Raw genomic sequence first — 16,262 nt, forward strand, 5'->3', positions numbered from 1 at the left:
TAGATCTGCGATTGACAAGTTGAGTGGGTTTCCTGATTAATTCCATACAAAATCTGCTTGGGTTTCGTGAGTACAGTTGTGGGCGCGTTTGGCGGTAAATTTGAAAATTGCGCGCACCGGTGGTGCGTTTGTGGGGTTAGGAGAGGGGTGGTGGTTCCACGACGGAATGGAGGAGGGGGGGTGGGGCGGTCTGTTGGTGGTTGAGGTGGTGCAGTCACTCTATGTGGCGTTTTGACCGTTCGTCGGTGGAACAGAACCAAACAGAACAGTGGATGTGGATGTTGCCGATGGGTAGAAGTGTTGCAGCATTGTTGCTGCAGATGTGTGCTGTGTTCTCTATATGATTCGTATTTATAGAGTGGACCAGTACTCGCGTGGGACGCAATGTCGTCGCGGATTGGGGTCAATTGATTGGTAACGTGTGGGGAAGCAGGTGATACGAAAGCGGGCAGCTATTTTCGAGATTCTAACGATTTAATTGCGTGCGATTCGGGAAAGGCCATTAGCGGATTTTGATTATTTGGAAAAAATTAAAAAAAAAATTTCTTAAAAACAAGACTGTAGGTTGCTTTTTATTTTTAACAAAGTTTTATTACTTGCTATTTAAAGATTAGACTTAAAAACAGTTTTGGACACAACACCACGTGATTTTAGTTATTCGCTTTAAATGTTTTTAAAGCTCTCTTCTTATCATCTAATCGAACTGGGTCCACCCCTTATTCTTTTTTTATGTGCCAATCTTTCTGTTGATCCCGCACTTGTGGTTCGGCCATTTGACGGTTCTGTTCGTTACACGAACCCAGTGGGTTCAGGAATTGACTAATATATAGGAGAACTGCCGACTAGGCTATAACATATCGCTTCAAATCACCTGGTTATCAACGTGCTCGAGGGTGTATTACTTTCCATTATAGATCTGTGCTATCAGTCAAACGATCATTCGGAGGTTAATTTCTCAAGTTCATTCGGAATATGTGGTATTTAAGATTAGAAATTGAACATAGCATAAAAATATATTCGAGGAATGTCATCGTCGTTAATTTCTTCTAGTTATTTCCAAATATGTTATCAACCCACAAGTGATTTGTCTTGACTAATCCCCCAAACCGGGTATCAACCAGTCGAGTTTTCTCCCCACTATTTTTGCTATTTTTGCGCGAAAGCAAAGGCAAATACAAATTCAAATTCCTAGGCTATATAGCTTGTAATCTGAATAATACGGTCGACGACAGAGCGAGCGGACGACTGTCGACAGGCGGGTCGCTAATTAAAACCGGCGAACCGGCGAACCTGTTCCGAGTAGTCATCCCATCCGAGGCGGTATAGTAAACGTAAACACCTGTAATCGTGGGCCCTCGTCCATTCAGTTATCACATATTTGAGCAGAAGCGATGACTTTTTGCCTGATAAGCCGATTTGCGTCTCCGTTTCGCTGTGGTTTGATTTCTTCTCACTTCACTTTTCGCCCTCCAAACTCTTGGTATCCGTTCGTGTGGATTGTTCATTTCGTTCCCCCAAGAATTGTGGGCCTTTCGCGTTTTCTCATCGGGCATGTGGGGTCTCTCCCGGGAGAAAGACAGTGTTTCTGGCCGGTGAACAATGGTATCGGTATCTAGATTCCAGAGGACAACCTGTGCCCATTTCTCGAGTTATCTGGGTGTTACAAGGGACGACATTTCAAGGTTAGATAATTTTTCAAAATGGACGAAACGCTAGCGGAAAACCGATAAAAAAGGTTCGGGCAGGCAAAAATGGTTGTCCTTGGTTGTACTTCCTAGAAACTCAAACATCTGCAGGATAGGTTTTCCAATACTTTTATGGTCTATACAGACCCTAAAATAACCCAAGTTTCTTGTGTAGTTTGGATTTTCTGCTTAGTCTTGTATTTCCGATTCCTTATGCTGCTTATGACCTGCCCCAAGAATTTTTCCCAGTGCAATTACACGTTGCGTCATTAAACTGCTGTAGCATAAAGGTGTGAACAAATCTCAATGCAAACAATCGATAGCCAGACGCTCAGACACACACATAAACTTGTATCCACGGCGATTAAGTTTACAGTTCCCTCCCAACTTACATGGATGTGGTGCTAATAGATCTGTAATGAGGTAGTTAGGGCTTTGTAAGAAGTAGGGAAAGATTGGGAATTTGTATTTCACTCAAAAAAATCGTATGCCAACATAAATATAAAAAGTATCATAAAAAATATGGGTATGTGAAGTCTTATGGTAAAATCCTACAAATACACTGGGAGGTTCAGATACAGTAGCGCACAAAAATAGCCTCTATAGGCTGTCCCTTTTAGCGCTTAGGTACACAAGATTGCTTGGTAGAACGACATGAACAGGTTTACGACTCGATTAGAGCGATTGTTAGACTGTTGCTAGATTGTTGGGCGATTCGCTTGGCCGCTTGACTCGAGAGCTCGATCTCGGCTATACAAGACGATCATCATCATCATCGCTGTGGTATCAGACATTCTCGGGACGGGTCTCGTTTTCCCGGCATGTGCTAATGTTTCCACACGAGTGCCGTGCCGGTCGACATGGACTTGACTCGAACTGACTAGCTCACCTGCTCACCTCGCCTGTTTCACCTGCGTCAACGGGCGTTTTACACGCAATTATTAAAATGAATTTAAGCAGCCCCATTGTCTTCGATTTCCAATATCACCTGGCGAAGGAGAAGTTAGTGGGTCCGGGTGACCAACGAGGTGCTTTCGTTGCGTAGAGCGCAGGACACCACACCCGTGACGTGTGAGTGGACATTCTTCCGGCGACGTTGTTGAAGGATGAGGAAAGACAGCTACTGCCACTGCATTGCTGCATCTGAAATGTCCCAAATAGGCTCAGGCCCCACCACGGTTCCTTTCACCCACCCACTGCATTATCAGTGATGCCAATCTATCCGTTCTAAGCCATAGCGGACCCGAAAAAATTTACTAATATGGTATATTGTATACTGATATACTGATATTATAATATGATCTAACAAAAAACATTCCAATATATATTTTTTTATATTAATAACCATAATAATATTATTTTTTAATGTTATCAGTTGATTCATTTTTAAAACCATGATTTCTTCTGGGCTAATACTTTCTTTGGAACTATCTTGTGATTGTTTGATATAATATCATAAAACTCATTCTAGTCCTCATCCCCAGATGCCTTCCCAAAAATAATGCCTACCATTTTGGCTAGAAATCGTCTGAATAACCAGAAAAGCAACCTCATCCCCAAACACCTTCCTTTTGCCATCTGCGTCATGCATTTCGCTGCACTGAGCACTTGCTGTGGGTGGTGTGCTATATGATGGGTGGTGGTGCGGTGGGTCACCCGGTCGGTGGTGCTTGGTCCGTCGGAGATGAGAGAAGACAGAGAATGGGTAGCATGAATGAATCATTTCGGGGAAGGGGCCGAACCATCATGGCATCATAGGCGGAATTCGTTTGCGTTTGCACAGCCAAAATAAAACAACGGCCAGTGACCATGATTGTGTGATTTGTCTTTGTTGGCCTGAGCAAAAATCATTTATTCAATAATTACATATTTACATACAAACGGCATAGGGGCGGCAAGGATGTTGCTATATGAACTAAGATTTTTCCATAACCAGAAAAAGCTTTAAATCAATTGGAGTTATTGAACAAAAAAGACATTGTCTTAGAGTTAATAACTCGTGAGATACAAATAAAGTAAGCTCTGCCAAATATAAGAAGTTGTAAAGTGAGACTTCCTACGGATTTTAAAGTTTTAATTAAACCGCCTTCCAGGGGAGTAGAACAAAAATTTCAAGGGGGCTTAAAGCATATTAAATAATTATGTACATATTTTATCTGATGAAAAGAGATATTTTTGTATACTTTTAACAATACACAGGTATTATTTAATTGTGCATAAATAATTATAATAATTTTTATAAGAAGTATACATTTTTTAAACCAGTACAAATATTAAGCTATATATTTTTTTTAAATTAAATCTAAATCAATAAATGATATTTGTAAGCTTGTTATTGTTTTTAAAATTTATTTAGGCGCAGTAATACCACTTTTTAATAGAACCCCTTTGCGACACCCTTTCTATCAACCCTTTACAGCACTGTTTGGCAATTGCTTTGCAGCTCTAGTTGGGCGGCAAACAAACGGTTGCATTTGACCATTCAAATTTTAAGTCGATTTTAATCGGTTTGTTTTTTAGTTGTTTCACTTTTGCGTTTATTAATGTGTAGTTTTATTAAAATTCGTATAGGTTTTCTACAGTTTTCTGATTATTCCTATCAATGGCACTATCGATAATATCGACGATTGGGTGCCAGCATGCACCACCGATAGTCTGAAAAATATGCTTTCCTAGATAGGCGGTAAAAAAACCAGTAGCTTCGGTGCTACGACCAGCGTCGGAGCGTCCTCACGGCAATTAAAAAAATAATAATAAAAAAATTCGCTTTGAAAATCGCTCTCGTCACAGGATGTATATTACATATACTACCATCAGGGAGTCTACGTTGATCGTGGTTCTAGACTGATCCTTAACAGGCGGTAAAAAAAATAGGTTCCGGCTAAAACGCGATTTAAATTTTTAAAAGCCGTGCAGTTCGTAAAGTGCTCTATTTAACTTTTTTGGGTTTAAATATTTTCTGATTAACAATATACTGTTGTTGCTGACAACGAATCTGAGGAATCTCCAGAGCCTGTATACAGCTGTTGCTTTGAAAGATGTGATTAGTCCGGAAAGACAACCAAATCAGAAGGTTGCGAAGGCACCAAAAAAGACACCTTCATATATACATACAAAGAAACGCGCCCTGAAAGAGCCTTATTGATGAGCCAGTTGATGAACTATGAATATAATGAAGACCTTAACATTTCTTCTCTCTAGAAAAATTCAGTTAGCAACTTAAGGAGGTATAGATTAAAGACGTGCCAAAAAAAACCACCTTAATGTTTTGGAGAAAGTATATTTAGTCAAAAGAAAAACATCAAAAAAAGAATCTGATGTAACACCAGACAGAAAAACAATTTTGCTATATTTGAACCGCAATTTCAGGCGAACGGATTCTTGGGTAGTTTGTTTGCCAGGTCTTTCAAGTCAGGACATGGAAATTTCCTTAAAAAGGCATAGCAATGTTTCTTTTCAAGACGATATTAACTGCTGGGTTCCGAGCCGTTGGGAGGTTCTGCACCAACAATAATTTTCTTAGAACGGCGCCATAGCAGTGGAAATGCATTTCCTTCTTTAAGAAATCCCAAAATACAAAAATTACCTAAGATTCCTTAAAAAATACTGAATAAATCATTGGAATACTGAATCGATTTGCGTTTGCGGTCCCATTTTCCGCTGCAGCTCGTTGTTACGGCTTTTTCCGTCTCTTTCTAGCACGTGTACTTCTTATGGAGGACAATGTCGCCGATGTAGAATGAAATCAAAAAGAATCAATTCTCAAAAAGTAGAATTGTTTACATTTCTAGTTCTTGATACTGCGCTGATCCGAGGGTGGGTCGCCTGGCACTCAAAATAAAATTTACTCGATATTTTCTTTCTTTGAATAAAGAACATTTTTCTTAAATCTATAAGTAAAATAAAATTATTTTGCATGAATTTTTCTAAAAATGATTACCCTACTATTTCTTTTTTTAACTTCGAACTGATTTGTTGTTTTAAAAAAGCTTTGTTGCCGTTTCTTTTACACTCTTTATATTTTGTATCGTTAATCGTTCTACCAGTGGGTGGGTGTACTCGCTAGGTCACTTCACGATTCAGTCACGATTCACAAGTACTAAGTATAAAATTATATTTGTTTGTATTTAATTTATAAATATTATATAATTTGTTGCCTTCGGTTGTAAATTTTATATTCCACAGCACAGATTTACGTTGTACATTTTTATTTCAACAAAATCAAAATATAAAAATGAATTAGTTAATTCATTTAATATTTTGTTTTAAAAAAATTGTTAATCGGGAGTGGTTTTTAGTTTTACCAGTTTGCGACACTCTTGTTATTAACCCCTCGGAAGCTTTACAACACTTTACAATCGCTTGGCAGCACTAGTTGCGCGCCAACACACGGTTGCATTTGACAATTCTAATTTTAAGTCAACTTTACTATAAAAATAAACTCCAGTATGGACTCCGGGCCCCTTAATTCTAGTAATCCCACCTGTGTCCTGCGCAGGATACAGACAAATCGGCGAAAAGCTGTTTGCTACGGAAATGCGGCCCTGGAATCGAGATGCAGCCCTAGCCGCCCACCAATGACCTTGCGCTGACATTGCCGCAAAGCAGTTGCGGACGAAGACGAAGAAGATTTGCGGAATCAGTGGAATTGCGACCCGGGCTTTGCTAACACACATCAGGAGTATCCATAAAATCCAGAAAAATCCCAAGATGGCCTTCAACAAACTGAGCATCGAGAACCTAGACATGAATGGCAAGCGGGTGCTGATGCGGTAATTGGGAAATGCTCCCTTGAAATTCAGTTGCATAAACTTTCGTTTTCGTTTCACTTAACCGACAGAGTGGACTTCAATGTGCCCATCAAGGAGGGCAAGATCACCAGCAACCAGAGGATTGTGGCTGCCCTGGATAGTGTCAAGTTGGCCCTGTCCAAGAAGGCCAAGTCGGTGGTGCTCATGTCCCATTTGGGTCGTCCCGATGGCAACAAGAACATCAAGTACACTTTGGCACCCGTGGCCGCTGAGCTGAAGACCCTGCTCGGACAGGATGTGACCTTCTTGAGCGACTGCGTCGGCAGCGAGGTGGAGGCCGCCTGCAAGGATCCCGCCCCAGGATCCGTCATCCTGCTGGAGAACGTCCGTTTCTACGTGGAGGAGGAGGGCAAGGGACTGGATGCCAGCGGCGGTAAGGTGAAGGCCGATCCCGCCAAGGTCAAGGAGTTCCGTGCCAGCCTGGCCAAACTGGGTGATGTCTATGTGAACGATGCCTTTGGCACTGCCCATCGCGCCCACAGTTCCATGATGGGCGATGGCTTCGAGCAGCGTGCCGCTGGTCTGCTGCTCAACAAGGAGCTGAAGTACTTCTCGCAGGCTCTGGACAAGCCACCAAACCCCTTCCTGGCCATTCTTGGTGGCGCCAAGGTCGCCGACAAGATCCAGCTTATCGAGAACCTTCTGGACAAGGTCAACGAGATGATCATCGGCGGCGGCATGGCCTTCACCTTCCTGAAGGTCCTCAACAACATGAAGATCGGTGGCTCCCTGTTCGATGAGGAGGGCTCCAAGATCGTGCTGAATCTGGTGGAGAAGGCCAAGAAGAACAACGTTCAGCTGCATTTGCCAGTGGACTTTGTCTGCGGCGACAAGTTCGCCGAGAACGCCACCGTGAGCGAGGCCACCGTGGAGGGCGGAATTCCCGATGGACACATGGGTCTGGATGTGGGTCCCAAGACCCGTGAGCTCTTCGCGGCGCCCATTGCCCGCTCCAAGCTGATCGTGTGGAACGGGTAGGTTTCCCACTTATGGATTATATTCGCATATCCTTATAACATCTATATATGTACCCTTGCAGACCACCCGGCGTGTTCGAGTTCCCCAACTTCGCCAACGGCACCAAGTCCATCATGGACGGCGTGGTGGCCGCCACCAAGAACGGAACCGTCTCCATCATCGGCGGCGGCGACACTGCCTCTTGCTGCGCCAAGTGGAACACGGAGGCACTCGTCTCGCACGTCTCCACTGGCGGCGGCGCTTCGCTAGAGCTCCTGGAGGGCAAGACACTGCCGGGCGTGGCTGCTCTAAGCAACGCCTAAGTCCCCAAAGACGGTATATTTATGTTAATCGCATCGTTTATCTTGTAAGCACAAACCAAGACGTTTAAAAGTTGAATCTAATTGTTGCGGAACCATATTATGCATATGAAATAAAGGAAACCTATCTTACTTGCGGGCAAAGTTGCTGTCCATGGAGGAGGCGGTGCGCTGGATATTGTTAAGATTGGCACGGATGCGATCGCCTATGGAGTTGTGGTTGGCTATGGCCTTCTTGACCTCCTTGTTGATGAACTCCTTGTCGAAGTCTCGTTCACGGTTTTGGGCCTCTTCGCGGGCGTATGCTTCTCGGTGCTTGCGTACCACCTGAGTGCGATCCGCTTCCCTCCAAGTGGCATTGTCCATCATCTCGCGCAGGCGAGCTTCTCGATCGGATTCGCTAAGCTTCGGCTTGCCGGCGGGACGATTGGGAGCTGGACTGCGCTCCCTTTCCCTTCGTTGAGGTGGTCTCTCAGGACTCCTTCGTCGTTCTTCTTTTTTGGAACTTCGGCTCCGGCTGCGCTTGGATCTAGAACGCTCCTCTGGGCTTCTACTTCTACGTTTGTCTCTCTGCTTGTAGGTTTCCTTGCTGTCTGGGCGTCGGCGTCTTTCTTTTCTGTCCTCTGGGCTTCTGGTCCTCTGTCTCTGCTTTCTCTCTTCGGGACTTCTGCTCCTTCGCCTTTCTTTTCTCTCCTGGGGACTCCTGCTCCTTCGCCTTTCCTTTCTCACGTCTGGACTCCTGCGCCTGTGCCTTTGCTCTGGACTTCTGCTCTGTCGCTTTGTCCTATCTCGAGGGCTTATGCTTCTGCGCCTCTCCCGCTGCTTAGAATCTTCTGGACTCCTCTTATCCCTTCTCCTGGACTCAGGTTCCCTAGATCTTTGCCGCCTAGGCTTTTGATCGTCGTCACTACTTTCATCACTGCTGTCGCTGCTTTTCCTCTTAGATTTCTTGCTCTTTTTCTTGGTGGCCAAGTCTAGTTGCTTGGATATAGTGCGATATTTGGCGTCCAGCAGTTTATCCAACTTGAGTTCACCATTGCTGTGGTCCCCCTTGAGTTTGCTGACCTGGCGGGCCAGTTTTCTGTCCAAGTCATCGTCGCTATCGCTGCTCCCACTGTCACTCTCATCACTGGATCGCCTTTTATTTTTCTTCTTTTTGGACTTCTTGGACTTTTTGCTCTTCTTGGCCTTCTTCTCTTTGGAGGCCTTAAGATCCTGTTCGGTCTTTAGGATGCGGTGGATTTCCTTTAGTTTGACGGGGTTCTCGAGAAGTTTTCGGCGGGATTCCATTTCGCGCTGCTTGATGAGCATGAGAGGATCCTCGAGGGTCTTGCGCTGCATGTCCACCTGTTCGGTAGACTGCAGGTTGCGGTATGTCCGGATGGAGAAGGGCACGCAGTCGTGCTCCACATGATTGATGGACTGCTTGAGTCCGACTGTGTTCTGCTCCTGGCGGTGCTCCTCGGCCTGCAGGGTCTCAAAGGATTTGTCGATCTTGCGACCCAGAAGGTACTCCTCGCGATTGATCAGTTCCGTGCTGTCTGGATTGAGATATATAGAGATTAAGGGATTTATCAGAGTTTCATCTGGGTGACTCACTTTTGTACATCCATTCCAGCTTGGCTTCGCCGGCTGCTCCACCACTATTGCCCAGCACTCCGGATCTTTCGCCTAGCCGCCTCAGCTCCTCCCTGTCCCTCTCCTCGTTGATCTCCTTGCGGAGATCTTCCAGCTTGCGCTCCTCCATCTTTGCCTGCTCCTCCGCCTTCCAAACGCGCTCCTGATTTTTCATCGTGTGCGGATGCCATGATTTCTTTAGGTTCTGCGGGGGAAATCGACCGTTTTTAAGGGACAATGTGTTGGGAAGCTATCACTTACTAGATCTCCACCACCCATCTTGGGGTTTGTTTGGGTTCAAACAGCAAAACAAACAAATTCCAAACAATTTCAGTTTTTCCCTCCTTTTCGGCTCATCAAAAACATATGTTTGCCAAGGCTGCCAGATGGTTCAGATGTAATAAATAAAACGGAGTTGCCAGAAAGTAGGAATGTTATTTAACTAGTTTAAAAATATTTTTTAAATAAAGGTACTCTTTAATTAAGACAACCTATTTTTTACTAATTTTTTTATAAAAAAAATATGTTTATTGCCTAATACTTACTTGAATGAGTGCTTTGTTTCAAAAATCGTTTTTCATTTTTAAGTCAAAATATTTATTTAAATTTCGTCGGTCAAACATACAAACAGTGCGAAAAAACCTTTTGTTTAGAAATGTTGAAGCATGTTGAAATGCTTTCCTTACAAAATAAGTATCTTAAGTTTTTACCATTCAACAATACCGCTCATTTAATTCGAATCCCAAATGCAGTTAAGTTTTTAAGATATTTTAGCAAAGATAACTGCAATGGTAAGCAAGCTCAAGCAAAGAAGTTAAGTTTAAAAAATGTCGATGTGGCTGGAAAAAGAGTTTTTATGAGGTAAGGATCCAGAAATATATTTGTACACATTTAATAATTTATATTCAGAGTGGACTTTAATGTACCCATGAAAGATGGTAAAATAACAAACAACCAACGTATTGTGGCCGCTCTTCCAAGTATTAAATACGCTTTGGATAAGAAGTGTAAATCTTTGGTGAGTTCTTAAGTCAATTAAATAGGTACAAATCTAATAAATTATTGAATAAGCACAAAATAGTTTAACAATTTTTGTATTCCAATCATAGAATACTTATTTAAAAAAAATTAGTAACAACATTTTCTCGTAATTCTTGTTTTAGGTTTTGGCCTCCCACTTGGGACGACCTGATGGCAAAAAGGACAAGAAATTCAGCCTGGAGCTGGTGGCCAAGGAGCTGGAGAAGGTGCTGGGAAAGCCGGTTTGCTTCCTTGACGACTGTGTCGGTGATCAGACCCTAGAAGCTCTGAAGGATCCGCCCGATGGTAGTGTCCTGCTGCTGGAAAACCTGCGCTTCTACGCCGAGGAGACAGGAAGCAGCAAGGAAGAGAACAAAAAAAAGGTCAAGGCCGATCCCCAGAAGGTCAAGGAGTTCCGTGCCAAGTTGGCGCAGCTGGGCGAGATCTATGTGAACGATGCCTTCGGAACAGCCCATCGACCTCATAGTTCCATGATGGGCGATGGTTACAAGGTGCGTGCTGCTGGTTTCCTCTTGGACAAGGAACTGGAATATTTTGCCAAGGTTCTTCATAATCCGGCGACGCCTTTTTTGGCCATTTTGGGTGGAGCCAAGATAGCTGATAAAATTCCCCTGATCACCAATCTCTTGAATAGCGTATCCGTTATGATCATATCCGGTGGCATGGCCTTTACATTTCTAAAAGTCCTCAACAACATGGAGATTGGAAAATCCCTCTTCGACGAGAAAGGAGCCAAGATGGTAAATGACATAGTCTGCAAGGCAAAGGAGAAGAATGTGAATATAATATTTCCGGTGGATTTCGTTATTGCCAACAAGATCGACAAGAAACCAGATAAAATCGATCGTGTTGATGGCCAACAAGGTATACCAAAAGATATGATGGGTCTGGATCATGGCGAGTTATCCAGTGCGGTGTTTTCAGGCGCCATTTGTGCGTCCAAGACAATCGTGTGGAACGGACCGCCGGGTCTGTTTGAAAACGAGCTCTTCTCGCAGGGTACCCAGTCCATGTTGGAGGCGGTCATTGGAGCCACAAAGCGGGGAGCCACCACAATTGTGGGCGGAGGAGATACGGCCACGGCTTGCATGAAGTTCGGTGGAGCAGACAAGGTCTCACATGTGTCCACCGGAGGTGGAGCTTCGTTGGAGCTGCTGGAGGGAAAGGTCCTGCCAGGAGTTGCTGCTCTCTCAGATGCCTGAAAACAAATCATTACAATCCTTATTCTCCTTAGTTTACACAGTTCGATTGAAAATATACTAACGATTTAAAAATACATATTCGGAATTAATTTTTAAACATGTTGTTCAATGAATAATAACAGAGCCTCGCAAAATACAAAGTTAGGTTTTATTTTCGAATAACATTAGTTGGTTAAAACGTGATAAAAGAGCGGGCGTCGTTCTAAACAGATCTCGTATGGAATTTTCTGTCTTTTTACCTCCATTTCTTCTAAACTTAAAATTTAGCTTGTTTCTCGTAGCGAAATCTTTCGAAATAGTAACTAATAACCGCAATCAACTTAACAAAACATACATTTTTGGCATAACGACCATACGAGAACTGTTTGGGCCCAGCTCTGAAGGGTAATACAAATGGAATAACATTGTTTGGATTAATCGAAACTAATAAGTTCCGCTGTGGCTGGCTCTTCAGCCTTAACGGGCGCGGGTCCAGGTTCATTTTGCGGCGGAGCAGGTGCAGCAGCCACCGCCTGGACTTGATTATTGGTGATTTCAGTGACTGGAGGTGCCTGTGGAGCTGGAGGCGCCTGGTTGGGCAAGGGCTGATGCTGCTGGTGCATTACGTGAGCCAGTTGTGGTTGGGGCTGCTGTACGGGGATTTGCTGTGGCTGTTGACCGGGAATTTGCTGTGGCTGTTGAACTGGGATTTGCTGAGGCTGCTGTTGAAATGGTATCTGAGGATTGGGATGCTGTTGTGCCTGTGGAGCTTGCGGCTGCTGTAGGATTGCTGGATTGTTGGCGAACTGATTTTCGGGCATGGGCGGCATCATCTGGGCATTTCCTGGCGGCGCCGGTTGCTGCATTAACCCACCGGGCTGCTGAAGATTCGGAGGCATCGGTTGTTGCATTGAAGGATTGTACATTCCCGGCGGAATGGCCTGGAACTGACCATGACCGTTGGGAGCCGGGGCAGGTGCTTGCGGCAAGTAGCCCGGCACTCCGGCAGCATATGGATTGTAAACACTGTTAAGCTGGTGCGAGGGCGATCCATGTTGCGGCACCGCTGACGGTGGCATGTAGGGAAACGGTGGGGCCGACTGACCCATCAAATACTGCGCCTTTTGCTGCTCCTGACGCAATTGCATCTCGCGCTCCTGCTCCTGGATGCGCTGCAGTGCCAACTGCCGTTGGTATTGCAGGTACTCCTGCTTCTTCTTGCGCATTATATCCAGCTTCTGGGCCATTTGCATCTGGCGTTGACGCTCCTGCTCCTCGGCGATCCTGCGCAGCTTCTCCACATGCTCCTGTCGCAGTTGATCCAACGCAGCCCTCGAGTCCTTGATCTGGGTGAGCTTGTCTTGCAGCTGCTCGTACCACATGCGCTTGTCATCCATTTCCTTGATGTAGGACAACTGCTGGGAGTGCAGTGAAGTCAGGGTCATAAAGAGGGTCTGCACCGAGGAATCGTTGGAGATGCTGCGACCACGACTCGAGTTGGACTTCATGCGGTTCACAAAGATCTCCACCTGGGTGCGCATGTTGGCGGCAAACTCATCGATCTGCACCTCATCGGCGCTCTTAACCTGCAAAGGCATAATCTGCTGGGGCTGCGGTGTTGGTGGCATGGGACTCGGCGCCGAGGGACTTGCCATCGAGGAGGATTCGCTGATCTTGCGCTGCTCCCAGTAGCTGCGGTTCAAGTACTTGGCCAGCTCCGGATTGGTCGCTTCCTCTGGCTGCGGCTGGTGGTACTCCTTGGGCTCGGGCGGCGCCTCCGGACTGGGAGACCTCTGCTGCATGCGATAGGCAGCGGCTGGCTGGGCTTGCTGCTTGGGCTTCTGCTGCTCCGCCTCCGATTGACTGAGGGCCAGGGCCAGCTGCAGTTCCTCCTCTTCCTTAAGTTCCTGCTCGGTCTTCCGGGCTGGTGTCTGGATAGTAAAAAGTTTGGTATTAATTGGATGATAATAACTTAATAAATATCACATCAATTCTAGTTAATATATACAAAAGTTTTTAAAATAAAAATTCAATGTTTTTAATTTACCATTATCTAGGTAATAAATGATATTTTTAATGATATTTTTCATAAACACAACTAACAATCTAAACGTTTCAAATCAAACTGAACAAAATCAAACACATCTCATTGCTTACTTTAAGAAACTAGAAATTTTGTTTCTACAACTTATCAATAAAAATGTATGCTTCTATTATAAACAAAAATAAATTAAATTTTTCACAAAGAAAACCAACCATCTAAACGTTTAAAACAAGACTAAGTATGACCGGTAGGAAAGTTATAATTGGCTACTTTTAAAAGCATGAGTTATTGTTTTTTAATCTGTTTTGACTTGATAAGTACAAATGCGTGACTCACCTGCACTTGCTGAGCCAAAGTGCTGTTCAGATACTCCGCCGGGAGCTCGCTGTCCGCCGGTCGTGCTCCAGACTTTGCGCTACCTCCTCCGCTCGTCGGACGCTGGAGGGCAGCGAAGCAGCCGTCGCAGACCCTCACCTCCTTCTCGATTCCGTACTTTGGCAGCGGACACTGCTTGGCAGTGCACTGGCCACAGAAGACCTGGCCGCAGTTCCGGCAGTGGTGCTTCCGGTTGGTGAAGGTGAACTCCACGCGACAGCGATGGCACACCCTGCCATCGGCCCAGTTGGGCGCCGTGTCCGCCGTGAACATGGCATCCGCCTCCCGGAGCTCGGGAAAGGTGTGTCCCTTGGCCTTCAGGATGGTCATGGTGTCCTGCAAAGGATGATAATATTAATAGTAAGCCACCATATGTGAGTAAGTGTACTAGGGATTCCTCCTCTAAGCTTAGTTCTTCCTCGGAGCTCATTTCGACTCAACTGATGAGTTTTCACTGGCTCTTTGTTCACATCAAACAGTTGTTTCTACTAATTAGATTAAGGGTAATAGAGACAGGGCCGGATTTTTGTACTAGGGGTTCCTTTTTTTAGACAAAATAAATATGTAACTTTGAAAAAAGAACCTTTAGAAGTATCTCAAAATTGTTAAAATGATTTGTAATGATTAGATAAGACTGTCAATGATGATGGTCATTATTCAAAGTTAAAAGGAACTATCCTATGATTGATATAAGCAAGTTACACATACCTATATTTTAAATTTATAGATCTTTTGACTTCTTGACGTTTTTGTTACACAGTATTAGAAAATTTTTTCATTTACACAGATACCTAAGATTTTGGTCCCTTAAATAGGAATCTATGAGAATGACCAAATACTAATGGAAAAAAATCTTAGCAAATTCTTAAAAATGTAATTTAAGCTGAAGACAAGCATTTAAAAAAAAAATACTGAATCTTAGACATCTCTTATCTATCTTAAAGCTGACATTTGGCTGTTCACCTGATGATTGTTGATTTTCAGGGGAAATCCCTTTCTAGGGAACAACCAATTCATGGGGAATCCCTCTTCAAAGAACACACGATCCTACCTTGATGGCCTGGTACTTGTCCGATGAGCGGAAGGCATTGGCCCAGGTCTGGACCAGTTCAAGCATCTTCTGGCGGACATTCTCGTGGGGCGTGGACTCCAGGAAGCTGCTGAACATCTCGCAGTTCTCCTTAGTGAAGACCTCTTCGTGAACGGGTGCTCCGCAGTTCTTGACGATGCTCTCGAGGACCAGAAGGGAATAGCAGGATGAGTGGGGGTTGGGGGAGTTCATCTTCTTCTTGATGGCGGCAAAGGCATTCTTGGGACTGCAAAATATATATTGTTAATTAGCTATAACTATTAGTAAGCCCAAAAACTTACGTGACATCTTTCTGATTGATTTCATCGCAAATGAGGAGGATGGAGGGCCAGTCGGGCTCCAAACGCAAGTGACTCGTGGCATTTTCTGGAAATGGTAAGTGCGTAATTAGTCGATCTTTGTGCATTTATCATAATCTTTGATTGGAGAGTTCAATTGCCTTTTTATTGTTACTTCTTGAAAGTTTTTTTTGTTGTCTTTGGTTTTTCGATGAGTCACTTTTACTGGCCAATCATTAGGCTTATTCTCCTTGTTTTCCGGCTTACTTACCTAAGTTTTTGTCAAAATGTGATCGAAACATGTTTAATGTGCTGTTTTGCTGCTTCTTGTCGTTGTATTTCTTCTTTAATTGGACTTAAATTAAGCAAGTTTTTTATTATTGTTTTGCAAGTGCAATGAAATTTTCTGCGAAAACGCCAAGGTTGCCACTGCGATGGAATAAGAATACTTTTGCAATATTGACAGACGGCCGTGCGAGCGCTAGCAACGAAAATATGAGTAACTGCAAATGACTAACGCGTCAAGTTTAAGAAGTTAAGTTTTCAATTAAATAACGGTTTTTCAAAAAGATTAAATATTGTTCTTAAACATTTTTAACTAAATTAAAAACTGTTCTTTTATTCATTTTAAATTTATCAATTTATAGCTCTGAAATTGCATTACAAATATATTCTGGTGCAAATTTGCAACAAATGAAAAAAATGTATTCAGAAACAACATATGTTTTTAATTAGCTTTTCGGCTATTAATATTTTTAAGTTCCCAATTAAAAACAGCAAGTTAATTCTTCCGAAAAAATGTATTTAAAAATCCAACTATACCCAAAACAGTCGCTGTTGTTTTTCATAAGCTTTCCACCTGT

General features: G+C 43.8%; 4 protein-coding genes across 5 annotated transcripts; 2 read left to right on the forward strand and 2 right to left on the reverse strand.

Moving 5' to 3' along the window:
- Nucleotides 1–6,240: 6,240 nt before the first annotated feature.
- On the forward strand, nt 6,241–7,905 carry Pgk (phosphoglycerate kinase). The gene is made up of 3 exons (XM_017083238.4): nt 6,241–6,457; nt 6,526–7,470; nt 7,536–7,905. The coding sequence occupies exons 1-3, from the start codon at nt 6,396–6,398 to the stop codon at nt 7,774–7,776; spliced, it is 1,248 nt and encodes a 415-aa protein (XP_016938727.2). The 5' UTR covers nt 6,241–6,395; the 3' UTR covers nt 7,777–7,905.
- Cwc25 (CWC25 spliceosome associated protein homolog) lies at nt 7,795–9,794 on the reverse strand. Its single transcript, XM_017083228.4, has 3 exons — nt 9,652–9,794; nt 9,373–9,595; nt 7,795–9,314 (listed from the first exon to the last, which is right to left on the reverse strand). The coding sequence occupies exons 1-3, from the start codon at nt 9,667–9,669 to the stop codon at nt 7,903–7,905; spliced, it is 1,653 nt and encodes a 550-aa protein (XP_016938717.3). The 5' UTR covers nt 9,670–9,794; the 3' UTR covers nt 7,795–7,902.
- A 218-nt stretch (nt 9,795–10,012) lies between these two features.
- LOC108016583 (phosphoglycerate kinase) lies at nt 10,013–11,680 on the forward strand. Its single transcript, XM_017083271.4, has 3 exons — nt 10,013–10,251; nt 10,300–10,408; nt 10,554–11,680. The coding sequence occupies exons 1-3, from the start codon at nt 10,046–10,048 to the stop codon at nt 11,631–11,633; spliced, it is 1,395 nt and encodes a 464-aa protein (XP_016938760.3). The 5' UTR covers nt 10,013–10,045; the 3' UTR covers nt 11,634–11,680.
- An 82-nt stretch (nt 11,681–11,762) lies between these two features.
- On the reverse strand, nt 11,763–15,832 carry Hrs (Hepatocyte growth factor regulated tyrosine kinase substrate). Of its 2 annotated transcripts, XM_017083250.4 has the most exons (5): nt 15,671–15,832; nt 15,403–15,487; nt 15,083–15,347; nt 13,993–14,367; nt 11,763–13,543 (listed from the first exon to the last, which is right to left on the reverse strand). In XM_017083250.4, exons 1-5 carry the CDS (start codon nt 15,699–15,701, stop codon nt 12,047–12,049), a joined length of 2,253 nt encoding a protein of 750 aa, XP_016938739.3. In that variant the 5' UTR covers nt 15,702–15,832; the 3' UTR covers nt 11,763–12,046. The 2 variants fall into 2 exon arrangements, with proteins under 2 accessions (XP_016938739.3, XP_016938748.3); XM_017083259.4 differs by lacking the exons at nt 15,083–15,347; nt 15,403–15,487; nt 15,671–15,832 and adding an exon at nt 14,420–14,476.
- Nucleotides 15,833–16,262: the final 430 nt, after the last annotated feature.

The sequence above is a fragment of the Drosophila suzukii genome, chromosome 2L (genome assembly GCF_043229965.1).
Source record: "Drosophila suzukii chromosome 2L, CBGP_Dsuzu_IsoJpt1.0, whole genome shotgun sequence".
NCBI classification, from domain to species: Eukaryota; Metazoa; Arthropoda; class Insecta; order Diptera; family Drosophilidae; genus Drosophila; species Drosophila suzukii.